At 37.1% G+C, this 15,843-nt stretch overlaps 1 protein-coding gene across 1 annotated transcript in view; it reads left to right on the top strand.

Annotated features, from left to right (window-relative positions):
* The first annotated feature begins 5,354 nt into the window (after nt 1-5,354).
* LOC150076148 (uncharacterized) overlaps nt 5,355-15,843 on the top strand; it is a 301,746-nt gene continuing 291,257 nt past the window's right edge. The window contains exon 1 of the mRNA XM_090387269.1: nt 5,355-5,761. Within this exon, the coding sequence (XP_090243395.1) occupies nt 5,355-5,761 (407 nt within the window). The remainder of the gene's footprint in view (nt 5,762-15,843) is intronic.

Raw genomic sequence — 15,843 nt, 5'->3', positions numbered from 1 at the left:
AAACCTCAGTGATAAATTCAGTGAGCGTTGATCTTCAGCTTGAAACTTATACGTTAAACATTCAATTTTCGGAGAGTACAAATATTAAATCAATAAATACTAATAACCTACCAAATAAGAATCACCGAGTAAAAGCGCCAAAGTGAAGTTTATCTGGTAAAATTTAGTTATAAGTTAATGTTTTGAATACTAAGTACACAGATGTCTTGAAAGGTAAAGAAGAAATAGAAGAGCGTTTACCTATTGAAATGAAAACCATTACGAATCAGAACAAAACCACGATGTTAGGCAATCAATGCACACAAGATCGGAATGTGATAAGTTAATGAAAGGAAAAGGGTAAAGGTAGTGCCTCAGGCAATGCTAATATGGATGGAGAAGATATAACTCTTGGAATGTTGAATCAGAAGACATTTCGATTTCATCAAACATTTCCCATTGGAATTGCAATATCTTTTGTTCAAACAACAGACACGCTGCCAGTAACAAGTGCAGAATCACGTATAGGACTTGTTAACAATCTCACCCATGGGACCAAATCGAAGTATTCGAATATCTTTAGTCTTTGTATCAAAGACAAAAATGTCAAGTTTCACGAATAAACAAAGATGTGAGCGGAACCAGAAGCGACAGTGATGATTGAACTTCAAGCCATAATGCGATTATCAAAATACTGACAGTGCATGTCTTGAAATGTTTTTTTTTTTTTTCCACAAATTAGCGTGGATTTAAAAGTATTGCATTATTCCGAAGCTTTAAATAATAAGACTTTTCCTAAGGATTTCCATGTTAATGTGGCATTTAAAATTTATTGCGTATTTTATTTCAACTTTGTTGTTAAAATGAAGCATGTTACAATCACTGGAGGTGCCATTTAGATTCTTCAAAGTGCTTCAAACATACGAGGAAACGGAAAGTGTCATTATATTATCGTTACAAGTGTACTGATCTATGATTTTTTATTTATTCAGGAAGAAGAAGAACTCTTTATTGTATACAGAAGGCACATTTCGGTACCCAACACCCTTCACGGCTACAAGCCAGAAGTTTACATGAAAAGAATAACACAACATAATAAACAAAGATGAGAGAAAAAAACCAGCATTATGACCAATTATACAATGTGATTAAAGCCTGGACAATTTATACATAAAACTATATTTACAACAGCATGTTAGCAAGTAACGTTATTTCCAGGGAGAAGTCCTTTTATAGTACAGAACAGTCATTTGATTGGGCGCAGAAAGGTTTGAACAGCGGATTGATGGATCCATGGCAGTGATGGACAGATCCTCGGGAGCAGATTATAATTTTCTGGGACGTAGTCCTGAGAAGTTGGTGGAGTAAATTTACATGGGTCCTATACAATATTCAAATACTAGAAAGGTTTTCATAAAAATATAATTAAATAAAAAGTAAAGTAAAAAGAGTAAATAAAAATAAATATTCAAATTAACTAATTTTAGGTAACATTTGAAATAACGTACTGAATATTATCAGATTTTTTTTATCTTCATTGGAACTCTGCAACTCAGAATTGTAGGATGCAAAAGCATCCGATTTGCAAGGATTTTTCTTCTTTTAAAGATTTTAAACATCTTAAATCATGCATTAACACGGCAATCATCTTAAAAGAAAAAAAAAATAATAAAAAATAACGGAAAAGGAATACCATGAAGGTTCTTTCCATCTTTAAGGGACTCAAATGACAGATGATAAAGTGTCATATTAAGGTTATCCGAAAATTAATTCATCTACCTATGTGTATTATGTCCATAAAATGCATCTCTGAACGATTTGCCAGTTTTGCTGGATGAAAAACCTTACTATCTATCCATGCACTGAATAATTTAGCCACTGAGTGAAAAAAAGCCCATAAAAGTTCCTCGCGTATGTAACAAGATTCGAACCCGGGCCTTTCGGCCCGTTGTGGGAAGGACTGTGATTATAACCACTGGGCTACCACCTGCGCGGACGAATAGTAGAAGTTACAATGATCTGCATCACGCCAACTGAACATCCCACCGTTCCATATTTTGATTTAATTTGTTTTTATAAGTCAAAAACATTAGTAAGAATATTACCATCCATTTCAAACACAGTGTTTTAAATTATCTTAAATTCTTATGAAAACGAATTGGCCAGTTATAATGAAGATTTATTACCCGTAGACGTGATAAAGAATTCAAAGGGAAAATTGAGGTCCTTTGAGGACTATTGCATGAAGGTCACGATAATTATGTGGAACCAGAAAGAAGGAAGTGAGTGGACAGGTATTACTCTCATTAATTTTAAGCTGTTTTTTGAATTAGAAAGACAGCTCTAGTAACTATTAAAGATAAATCAGTTTCTTTAATATTCGTTCCTGTTTCCACAGATAACTTTACAATAAAACTGATTATCCCATACTGATATAAAAAAGCGAGACCCGTATTGACATCCAGTAAATATTTTTCTGCGTAATTAATCGGTGTGCATACGCTGTTAGTCATAAGCTTTCTAAATACTGAATGAACGTTTTCCAACAGTTTGATCAGCTGTAAATCGTTTCGTGCAAGGAGAGGAGATTTTACCACAGAGTGCAAATTCTCTCCTCGTTCCATTAAAGTGGAAAGCAGTTTTAATGTCAATGATGTTTACCGAGCTACTCTATATCCTTTTCGACGTTCCATATGAATGAGAGGATTCAACCCTTCAATCTGTAAAACTGAAACTCTATTTTGTAATTATTTAAGTAATCTGTAGCACTAATGTGGAGAGAAGTTTGTGGAATATAAAATCGAGCATGCACTTAATGAAACAAATGCAAAAATACTTCCAAGTTGTGGTCTAATCTTTGTTCGCAGCAAACAGTTTGAGTGTAGCGACAGAAAGGATATTTAATAGCTTTATTTTGTAAACGGTTCCAGTCTAATAAAGGCAACTCATTGTGTACATAGCAGAGCGCAACGTAGTGATGTGTACGTATCGTAGTGTAATCATAGGGTTTGTGTTTTGCGATGGCCCACTTAGTCCAGGTGATCAGAATCTGCTACTAGCTGGTTTCTATCCTTGCGATCTGGAGGCGGGCCATTTCGTTATAATGAGTTGTTCAGCTATCATCACTGAAACCACCATGGGCCTATAGTAATATTAGGAAATAGGAAAAATGAGAAAAAATAAAGAGATACACTTAAACAAGAAACTAATGTAGAATTAGTAGTGGAAGTGGAGTGGATACCCACCTTCAAAAGGGACGGCATATTACGTCTTAATCCAAAGTACTGTATTTTAATGGCCATTTTTCGGATAAATTCAATAATTTAAAAAATGGTTAGCCATCTTGGTTACCATTCCAGAGAAGATGAGCAGTGATCTCGTGCCATAATCTAGAAATTGAATACTGATAAAGGTGTAAAGAAGCATGTCCGTGTAGTATATAACATAATGACAGAAAGAGCGGTACATGAAGCCATCTCTGCACAACAAAACACTAGGGGCTATGTCCAGACGAGTGCAACAGACATGATCAATGAATAATCAGGAAAACTGCCCAGACTTGCAGCAATAAGAGCAGGTAGATTCAACTTTACGACAAAATCTGCTAAATCTACAGTGCCCTGTTCCAAATCAGATTAGTACAATTTTCTGATATTGTTTTAGATTTCTAAAAATATTTCCATTCATAAGAATTCCACAATAACAAATTGTGGAATTTGTTATTGTTACCATTTATCCTCGATATCTACGAGCCATTTATCCTCTGGTAAAAATAATGAATGTGCACTACAAGGATTGGATAAGATAAACAAAAGACTAAAGTAGAAGTGGAAGTGAAAGCGGACACCCATCTTAGATACTATCGAATTAAAGATGTATTTCTAATAAAAACAAAGCATACAAAGTAAATATCATGTGGTCTATCGGAAGTTTTATAAATAAGGCATTGGATACACACAATTAAAAATAGCCGTTTAAACGAGGTTGGAAGTTTTAATTTTCTGTTTCCTTTTTCCTTTTAATTACTATCGACACCATAGCCAAATTACTTGCGGGAGGAACAATTAAAAGTAAACCAGAATAGAATGAAGTGGAAAAATGTCCAGCATATACTTCTCACGAGAAATAATTTTAAAGGTCATGCACAAGAAAACCTCGAAACTTTTATATAAAAAGTTTTAAAAGGCTGGTTGGTCCGGGCTAATCTTTTGTTTAATTTCTGGTATCTCTCAATTTTTAGGTGCATTTGTGCATATATAAAATAAGCCTTATTTTTATTAAAAGAAAATGCGCATTAAAACGTTTTATTTGTTTATTTTTACATAAACATTTTGCTTAATTGAACAACGTACGAAACGTTCAAGAATAGCCGAGTGTCGATTTTGATTATGCAAAACAAACATTCCTCTAGCTACATTTTCAGTTATTTTTACCACAGCATCTTTATCCTGCACGCAACAGCAATGTTCTATTCCTTTTTGTCCATAAGATAGAACCTTCCTAGATAATTTACCTCTCTAATTATGACGACAGTGATCTCCACTACTATACTTTCTACTCCCTTTCACTTAGAACACCCATCGATAATAATGGACTTTCCCATTGTTACCGTTACTATGTTTCACATCAGCCTCCGTAGAAAATTTTTTTGGATTTGCAAACGACACATTGAACTAGTACAAACGAAATTTTAACCGCTGATGTATTTTTTTTTACCACTGTAACATATCGGATCGTTTGGCTAATAATTCGTTAGCATGTTCGTGATAGATCTGAGTGCACTGACGTGCGCAAGTCCCGTGCGTAGCTCTTTAGAAGCTAACGTTGCTGTTGAGATCTGGCGCACACTGCAGCGCTTGCTCTTATCGAAACGCGAGAAACTGAGGCAGGTTTTCGACTGCCCACAAAAAAAAATCAGTGTGCTAGAGTAGAACGTTTCTCCATACCAAGCGCCCACAACATTTATATATATATACATACATCTGTTTGCGTATATATATGTATATATTTACACATAACCACCCGCTTGCTGTAGTGTAGTGGCTGCTGTAGCATGTGTCGTGTTGTGCATCAGGTTACTTATAGCAGGTAGCGAAGTGGCCAGCAGTGTAGACAAACAGCTCGTTACTGTGTGGTGGTGGTGGTGGTGCAACTGCAGCAGTCTAGGCTAGTGCCGTACATACACAGACACGGAAACCTTACCGGTGAGTGCACAACATGAAAGAAGCCTTCTTTGGCTGCTCTGGCTGCCACGTAGAAGCAGCCGATTTCCAAAGATAGGAAACTCGGTGCATCGCAAGGAAGCTAGGAGATTAAAACGGGCTGTCTCACCTCCAGTGTCTACCTCATTCTAAGCCTAACGTTTGAGGACAGATATGGGAAACGAAGCGAGTCAGCAAGAAGGTGGGGAAGGAGCGACATCGGTGCCTGGCCAGGTTACAGGTCCAACGAGTGCCAGCGTACCTCCTAGTGCTGCTGCTACTACTACTACCGCTGCTGCTGCTGCTGCTGTTGCTGTTTCTGCTTCAACGGCACCATCGCAGGCCCGGCCACCGCCTCCACCACCTCCGGAGCCTAGCTCCCCCGTTCAGGTGAGAAGAGGAAGCAGCGGACAGATGAGAAGAATGTCTAGTGGCTCGTGGAACACACCACCTCCTTCGCAACCTGAATTGCCAGCAGAGATTGACCTCAGTAATCTGTCGGAGGAAGAGCGGGCTATGATTCTATCGGTCATGGCTCGTGCACAGGATATGGACAAAGCAGTGGATACGCCACAAATGAGGTGAGACTTTTCTGTTCCATTTTTAAAGATAAAACGTCAGCCACGTTTGATATTACGCTTGTCAGCGAGAGTTTGCATTTGAATTTTTTTGGGAAAAATCGTAAATGTATTTCGATGCCTATTTTTCTGCGCATGTTTGACGTTACTTGTATTCTGTAATTCACACTATATAGAGTTTTAAAACTATCTTCGAACGAATATATTTGCTATAAAGCGAGAGTTAAAAATCGGGAGACTTTAAAGGAAAAACAGTCTCATTTTATTGGTATTTCAAGATGGATTTAAGAAGCATTTTTTATGTGGAGATTAATGCAGTTAATTAAGAATACAAAGCAGAATTCTGCCTGTGCATTTACACTCTCTTATATAGACGACTGTGTGAGCGCTGAAAGGCACAAAAATACAAAGGGAGAGAGAGATAAAAACATCTATTAGTAACCAAAATAGAGCGGTGAAAGGGCGACAGATATAACAGCGTTCATCATTACGATAAGGGCGAAGACTGCAAACCTCGGGAGGCAGTTCTCCCGAGGTTATAAAGTAATCCTCAAGGCATCAGGTAACTTTGACCCCCAAGGTTTCTAGCAGTGATCAATCACCGCACCTTCCGTGTTTCATAGAATGTATATGGACATAGTTGATAATTGGTAGTCACAACATTTGTCTTTTTGTATAAGGATGTTGCCTCTACAACGATTTATATCGCAATTAAACTGAAACCTTCAGGGTGAAGGTAGCACGTACGCCACTTCTCTAATGTGAATATTTGTGTGGATGTAAAGCAGAAGAATGGGCAGTATGCTGGAAACTGTAGCATTTCTTGCAAGACGGGGGCTACTATGCCCCTTTGATAGGTTTACTGGCTTATAAAAAGACGTATCTCGTAAATTTAGATGAGACAGGATCCTGATTAGTCAGTGAATGTCAGTAAAAAATTAACCAGGTAGATGAGTGTGGTTGAAGTGAACGATATGCAGCTTTTAGAATTACTAAAATGTGTTTTAATCATTCTAGTTCAACGATTTCAACGCTTTTCATCCAGGTCTTATTGACCTGGATGAAAAGCGTTGGAAAGAGCACGCATTTATAAAATTAAGCGCTATAAAACTAAATAGTATCATGCAATTCGTTGGGGTCATTTTAATTTATTAAGTAAAAACCTTTTAATCTTTATACCTCACTTATTTTTGATAATCTTGCTTCGTAAATGTATGGACGTTCTTTAATAAGAATAACCACCATCTATTAAGATGGTGGTTACAATGTTTTGCTGTATTAAAGCTTTTATTATTTTACATTACATTGCATGTTTTCAGTTGTAATGCTCGGATTATGTTGTTAGGTTTGTAAATGAATGTTGTGTTATGGCTTTTTATTTTTCTTTTACCAAACCACTCTTGCATAAAGGTATTGTGAAATAACTACCGCGCTATTACAGCGTCCTTGGCCTTTTAGAATATTGAAAGTCATTTCAGGTTTATGTCCATTAAATATAGCCACAATTCACATCAATGTAAAAAATAAAAAGAAATTAATGAAAGGAATTGCTTAGTGCTTTTTGTATGTCTGCACGCATTCGTTGTAACGATGATGCTGTTTTCAATGGGTGAGTGCGAAGATTTTCAAGAACTGTGACCACTTTTTTTTGCAATGTTATCGCGTTACATTTCACAAAAATAGTTACAGTCTTACGATGGAATGAAACAATTTTATAGTTTGCCTTAAAGAGGACTTAAAGCTCGCATTTTTTAGACGTCGAAATATGTATTAAGTTAGTGGTCCACCTAAAAGAAATCCTTGAATTCTGAGAAACGATTGTTACATCATCGAAATTATTAGATCTCTCAGGGAGTATAAATTTAGACCAATCGGGTGCGGGTTCTTGTAATAATTTACAAACCATTTTAAACATTAAAGGGATCTCGAACGGTTTTTTAGTATAAACTAAAATTCATACCTGGAGGAATGAATTTTTATCCCGGCAATTTATCTGAACTAAGATGGAGAAGTTTAGATGGGAATTTTGATGCTGTCATGTTTAAATAACCAAATTAATGGATTATCCCCACATAAGAATTTCCTTTCATACTTTGTTATCTAAAGACCGATTATAATTAAGGAACACAACTCTGAAAACTTCAAGAAAGAGGGCCCACATTTCCTGTTAGATGGTGCGAAGAATACTCATAACTGTTGGTTATGGAAAATGTCATTTCTACATGTTGCTCACGAAATTCCACTTACTCCACGTGCTGCATGAGGTGAGGTGAGGTCCATAGCAATTTCATCAGCGGGTGTTCCTTTTCGAAGAAGCTCGATGCCTTGCTCCCATGATACGTTCCGTAACGGCGCATGTCACTATGAACTGTTCCCTGAATCTCATTTATTTTTCTCACCGGGAGGGAAAAAAATGCTGCCCACGCCTGAGACCGACTAACTCAGCCACGTCGTGAAAATTACCCATAAAAATGCCTTGCGTTATTGAGGGGGTTCGAATTCAGGTCTTTTCCATCCGGTGTGGGGATGACGGTGATAATAATTAATGTGCTTATGAGGGCTCTCCTATGAGAGGAAGTTAGGAGGTCAGGTCTGTAAATTATGATCGATTTAGCCATTTTTTGAGAATAAAAACAAGTCGGCCTTTGCCCGACTAACTCAATTATTAGGCAATACTCAGCCGTTTTCACATCCTGGTGCCCTTGTACATTATTTATAAATAAATAAATGATCTTTATCATAGATGTACCCATTACAGCAGACAACGCAAGGAGAATTTCATAACATTATATATAAAATAAGGTACAATTAGAAAAAGTAATATAAAATGGAGGTAACCATGACAAACAAAAACAGTAAAGTATATTAAAAAATAATACACAAAATAAACAATCAAAATATGTTGAATTCAAATGAGTTAGCTGGCCAGGATCACTTACTGATTCCTATGATGTATTTAGTATCTGTTCAGAAGAAACGGATATTTTCTCCAGCCCATGAAGTACAGAATATAGTACAGAGAGGGCTAGCGTAGAGATTTAATTAAAGGACTTCAGATGTTTCGCAGCCTTGGTAGCTTATATGGATTTTCAGGTACACAATACATTTAATGTATTTGGATATGATCTTCGGATCTTGAATATGCGAGAAGTGTTGTTTAGAATGCCAACATTAAGCATTGAAGCGTTTCAGAAGGCTCTCCATGTGGCCGTTATTTTTATCGAGGAAGTTCCAAGGTCTTTGTACATTGTGCTCTTAGTATCATTTCTTTCTGAAAAGATGGGTCGGACGGATTTCGGGGATGGATGTAGATTTGTTGAAAGACCATAGACACAGATTTAGCAAGGTTCAAGTTTATCTCAAAGAACTGCGGGTACTCAGCCAGGGCTGCATAGACTACGATATCTTCTCTCGAGAGGATGACAGATACTCCACTTTGGGGCATGCCCGGGATAAACGCGAATGTCTCTTTCAATGATTATGTTTCTGTTGTGCAGTAGAGGCTTCATAAACTAGACGATTTCACCATCGATTTTAAAGAAGAATTTTAGAAAAGTGAGGGGAATGTGGATGCTCAGACTATCATATTCTACTTTCCTCTCAACGAGTTGTCTTTGGAAGCATTGAAAATGGAGACGAATGGCAAGCAACATTTAAATCATAACTCTGTTAGAAATTGAATAGTTTGGAACTTGAGCTAAGAGATGATCAGCTAAATTCGGGAGGATTGTTTTTTCCCCAAAGAGCTTCAGTAAAGTTTATTCTGTCGCGAATGTCTAAAAATGCTTGAAAAACAGTTGGAAAGTGAATTTTAGGAAATAGAATCACTAACAACTGCTCCATTAGTCGTGGAAAACTTGTCAATTTGAGATGGAATTGAATACTTGAAGAAACGCGTCTATAATATATGGTCTTAGGCAGTTTATTATAAAATGTGGGGCATGATCAATTCCAGCAGCACATGATGCCCCCAGGCAGGTAGTTGCATCGATTAGCTTTCAGAAAATATTGCTAGGAGAAAGAGAGAGAGAGAGTCTGGGTGGAGGAATAGATGGGATCGAGATTAGATAGTTGTTTGGTTCAGAGCTATTATGAAATACTGCAATGTATCTGATCCAATCTTCAGGCCGTGGGTTGCGGCGGAATTCCTTTAAGTTGTAATAGATAGGAAGTTTCGCTTTTATTAGAGTGTTGTCAGTGTATAAGTGACTAAGCTTTAGTTCAGCATCCGAAGTCAACATATTTCGAATATTGATCAAGGGTTTAGGCCCTTTATTATGAAGTGTGGAATTTGAGAAATTTCGGATAAGAACATTACTACGTAATGCTCTGATCCTGAATTTCTCAAATTCTTCTGATCTTCTGATCCCGAAGATCAGAAGAATTTGAGAAATCTGAGAACATTATGTAGTAATGTTCGTAGTAAAGTCTACGTAATGTTCTGATCCCGAAGCTTTCTGTTGTTTGTGGAGCAATTGTTTTTTACGAATAGTGATAGTAGGAGTTCTCCAAGATTTTATCCCTGGGAATATGATATAACTTTAGCGGTGATGTAGAAGGCAATGGTGTTTATAGTTTAGAAAGTGATAGCAAGAGCAAGTGGCAGCTAGTTTAGGTCATTTCCAACGTAGAAGCATTTCTGAGTGAAGGGTCGGTGAGATAACCCACACCCAACACAGATGTTCAAATCACAAACTGATTTGAACATCTATGTTGGATGTGGGTAGCTGGAAAAGTGCCATTATTGGATCATGGTCTGATGGAAATGCAGACTCAGCTAGGACGTCAATATCGCATTTTGCCGAGCAGAGAATCCGATGTGTATATGTCATGGACCATCGTTGACAACTTTAATGCAAGTTAGAGCAGGTTTATCTAGGAGCAGATCCAGGAAGTTCCTCAGCACTGTGGGTAGACTCGCATCCCCATATATTTTGATAAAGGTAGATGCACGAAGGCTGGTCATAAACCGACAGGTGGCATGGTTTATGGCAGCCGAATTGAAGGAAGATAGTACAAAATCTGTCTTAAAATTGAGAACCAATTCATCTGCTCATGGGTAATATGTCCAGAAATTGCGTTTGTTCTTTGGTCGATTTGTTTGTTTGTTTTGCTGGACGAAAAACCTTGCTGTCCATTCCTGAGACCAACTAACTCAGCCACGGAGTGAACAAAAAGCCCACAAAAGTTCCTAATGCTTAATAAAAATTTGAAGACTTGTCATTAATGTTCTTCGAACCCGGGCCTTTTCCATCCGGTGATTATAACTATTGTGCTTCCCGCACAACGAGAAGGTGGAGTGTGAAAGAGCAGGAACAAAGATTTGTCAGACTGGGTTGTTATATGACTGATTGTAGACTTTCGGTTACTTTCTCAGATTATGTTGACATCTCGCATCGAGCTGTTTCTTTTCCAACCATAAGCTCGCTATTAGTTATTAGTTATTAGATGTTATTAGTTTATTAGACAAAAAGAATGTCATATTAGGAATACCAGAGAACAACTTCATCCACCCGAGTTGCTAGAATCATTTCTGTTCAAGATTCTTTCCGGGAGTAAAAACATTGCTGTTTTCGCTCGAGACGGATCAACTCAGTCACGGACTGAAAAAAAAACCTATGAAAGTGCCTCTTGTTATCGACGGGATTTGAACTTAAGTCTTTCCACCCTGTGTGGGACGGACGGTGATTATAACCACTTTGCTACCGCAAGGACTTGGTTTTTGGACTAATCTCAACATACCTGAGAAGGTCGTACATGAAAATCACAATTTCTTGTGTCAACTACTATGCCGCCTTCAAAGTTACACACATCCCCCACGTATCTGCCCACCTGCTCTTATATCGCATGGTGCAGGTGGTACCGTTAATGAAGAGTGCTCCATCTTATAAAAAGGGTCGGTGTACCCAATAAAATGGTTATTTAGTGTATTATATCGAGAGGTCATGTGCAAGAAAAAAATAGGAGTAAATGGAATGATTCAATGATGAAAAAGAATTAAGAGCGCCTTCTAACTTAAAATTTTAAAGCGAATGAAAAAACAACTTATTTCAATGATTAAGAAACTTACAAACTTACAAAGATTAACAACGCAGTGACATTGTGGTCATCCAGGAATACATTCGACAACAATCTCACCGGTCGAAGTTTTCAATTTAAATTGCTGCAACCTTTCGTTTATTGAATTTCATGAAAAGCCGTGTTTGTTTACAAAACACAGCATTCGAATTTATTAGAACTGCAGTATGCAATCAAAAGGAAATAATTGGAAATGAAAGGAACCATACGGATAACGAATCCTTGAATGGAACTATGGATAATTTGTCAAAAACAGATTTTATAATATTTGTATTCCTTAACATAAATAAATATCCATTAATTGAAATTTAATTTCATAATGACATGTTATTTGAAGGGGGCCATTAATTTATAATCTTCCTGTCTCTCTTTCTTAAATGTCCCTTTCCAGATTGGTTAAAATTCTTGAAAGCTCCTGACTATTCACAGTACTGGGAAAGTTGTATAAATGCCGTATATACTACGTATAGTACAATAAAATGTTCAATTATTTTGTATCACATTTTTAGTTGCCTTTGTATGAGTATGCTGGCACAAATATTCTACTCAAGAGGTTCCAACTGGCGATGTACCATTGTCTAAAAGTCAGAGGATTTCCTTAAAGCACCAAGTATACCAGTCTATTAGTTTCGTACAAAGAGCTCCACTCCTCTAATGAATATCCAAGCTTGGATTTATGACCTTGCACCATGTCGCTTTTCTTTCTTAACGCTGTACTTTCACCTCACTTCACGCTGGCCCTTTTAACTTCAAGCAAATTGTCTAGACTCATTTCTGTACCTATTACAAGCAGTAATGGTCTCTAATAGTTTCAACTGGAAGTACCATAACAAGAAAATAAATAAAATAATAATTATAACAAAATTAAAAAATAAAAAGTAAAAAAAAATTTCGTTCGAATATTGCCTTTCTACGATATTTAAAACTAGAGATTTCCTAACCCTTTAATTTTTAATATATGTTTTAATTTAGATACTTATGTATATAAAGTGCTTAGCATCATAATATAATCTAGCAATTTATATATTGTTTAGAGCTTATTTTAAATAAATTACACATTTTATTCATTGCGAATGAATTTGCATATTTGAGTAATTCGAATATTGAATGTTTACAATACGTAACAATGAGAGCCAGTTTTAAAATGGCACGTTCTTCGTTATATAGGCTGACGAATACCAGTGATACATTTAATAATTTAAATTTGGTTATAAATAGAAAACAGATTTTATAATATTTTATACACAAAATCGGAAACAAATAAAAATCTGTAATAATACTAAGATACAAAACGGTGTTTATTTTTTCAGTGTTACCGTTGTAGTCATCATTATCATCATCAGCCATTTTCAATCCACTGCAGGATGAAGGCCTCTCCAGCAACTTTCCAGTTCCTTCTGTTTTGAGCACCGGCCATCCATTTACTACTCACAAACTCATGAATTTCATCTCTCCATCTCCGCTTTTGTCTTCCAGGTTTTCTTCTAGCTCCTCTTGGATACCATTCTGTTATTTTTTTAGTCCATCTGTCATCATGTCTTCGAGCTATGTATCCTGCCCATTTTAGTTCTTTAGTTTTGATAAGAATGTCCTTTACTTGTGTTTGCTGCCTAATCCATGTATTTCTCTTCTTATCTAACAGTCTGATTCCCAATATAATTCGTTCCATTCTTCGCTGTGTAGTTCTCAGCTTCTCTTCCTCTAATTCTTTGGGACCGTGGCTTATGACCACAATTTCATCTGCGAATCGTAAATGGTTTAGGTACTCTCCGTTCACGTTGACTCCTTTCTGCGACCAGTCTAATCTTCTGAAAGCTTCCTCAAGGGCAGCAGTAAAGAACTTCGGAGATATTGTGTCTCCTTATCGAACTTCTTTCTCGATTTTAAATTTCCTACTGTCTTTGTCTAGTCTAATAAAGGAGGTAGGACTCTCATATATTTTCTTCAAAATCATAATATATGGGGTATCTGTGCCTTGTCTTTCCAGTGCCCGAAACATTGCCTTATGCTGTATGGAGTCAAATGTCTTTTCATAATCCACAAATGCCAGGCATAATGGTGTTTTATATTCATTTGCTTTCTCCATTAGCTGTGATATTACGTGAAGGTGGTCCATAGTTGAGAATCCTGTCCTAAAGCCAGCTTGCTCTTTCGGTTGATTCTCATCAAGTATTCTTTCTAATCTGTTAGTAATGACCCTTGTGAACAACTTGTAGATGTGGGATAACAAGCTAATTGGTCTATAATTTCCAATTTCTGATTTATCTCCTTTCTTATGCAGCAAACCTATGATTGCATTATTCCACTGCTTAGGCGTCACACCTTTTCTAATGCACTTTGTGAAGAGCCTTGCCAGTTTTTGTGTTATGTCTCTTCCTCCCAATTTTAACAACTCTACAGTAACTTCATCTTCCCCCGGGGCTTTCCGATTCTTCATTTTCTTCAATGCATGTTCTACCTCATCAAGAAGAATATCGGGTATGTCGTATGTGTTGCTACTTTGCAATCCAACTTCCCCACTGCTGGTATCATTCCCTCGCTCCTTGTATAATTCTCTATAGTAGTCTTCTGCTATTTGAATTATGCCTTCTCTGCTGTTTATAAGTACACCATCGCTATTCTTCAGTTTCAGTATCATTTGTCTTTCTGTATTACTGCTCATGGCTGCTGATTTAAATCCTTTGTTTTCCCTTAATGCTTGTTCTGCTCTTCTTGTGTTGTAGTACCATGGCTCAATGGCTCTTCATAGACAGTCGCCATTATGAATGTATTCTTGTTTCATTCTCTTGCTTATTAGAAAACAAAAAAAGAATGCCCATGAATCATTACCATTCTTAGAATTTTTGAATATATAAAAATAAGAGTTCTTCTAGAGCTGTGATTAAAAAAAAACGAACAGAAGTGGTTAACAGGTCTACTATCAATTGACCGATTGTTACTATTCAACTTCGTTTTATTACTATTATACATTGCCATACCGGTCTCTAGCTTGGTCACTTCACTGAATGTTCGCATGTATTCATTTCGATGCTACACTTCATTCACTAGCGATTTATTCCTTCCTAAGTGGTCACTAGCGCAAGAAACATTCCCAATTGGTTGTGCCCTACTCTTGTAGCCCTAAGGAGAACAGCACCACTTGCTCCAATATCTTTCTCTGGAGATTGTCTCCGACTTTTCAAACCAATCCCTCTGCGTAAAGCCTGCACGCGAGAGACTTTATCCTGCGCCACACTCGATGCAGTATGATTATTTCTTCTCTTCGATATTACGTCTATCTATGGAGGAAGGCCTGTTTAGCTTCAGCTTAGGTTCAGTGGTAATGTTAGTTCTTGTGAGTGACACCAGATGGAACCAATATCTGCCTCAGCCGTCACTTCGACTATGGGGGAAGGGACGTCCGCTGAAGCAACTTTCGTGATGTTTTTTTTTTATTTTTATTATTGTAATTTATTACAATTATTATTATTATTCCGATCTTTCAGCGTGTTGGAAAATCGTTCGCTTCCAGCAAAGTGGGACTCGAACCCAGGTTCACCAGTTGGTAGCCCAGTGGCCATCACGCCCCTTCATTATTTAAAAAAAACTTTTATCCTTTTTTTTATATAAGATTTTTTAGTCTCGTGACAGGTACTGGTACCAAGTGCATGGGGTAGTTGGTTTTGTCCGGTTACTATTATTCTTATTGTTACTCTTGGTCGAGGAACTCTCTTACTGTCCTACAGATATTCAGGATCGTGGCTTGCTGAAGTTCCATGTAAGGGCTCTCTATTATTGCTACGTTCTTAAGGAGACTCTTTGGCACCGTGCCAGTGGTTGACACGATAATCGGGGTGTTCATTACTTGTTCCAAACGCTACATATTCTTGACTTCCTGTCTTAGGTCTGAGTATTCCTGTTCTCATCCTCATATGTTTTCCGGAGGTTACTGGTGATGGGCACTGCTATGTCGATCAGGTAGGTAGCCATATCCATCTTGTCAATGAGGATTATGCCTGGTCTGTTGT

Source organism: Mastigoproctus giganteus, chromosome 13 (assembly GCF_048544385.1).
Source record: "Mastigoproctus giganteus isolate SK-2022 chromosome 13, ASM4854438v1, whole genome shotgun sequence".
Lineage (NCBI taxonomy): Eukaryota > Metazoa > Arthropoda > Arachnida > Uropygi > Thelyphonidae > Mastigoproctus > Mastigoproctus giganteus.
This window is presented reverse-complemented; position numbering and strand designations above follow the sequence as displayed.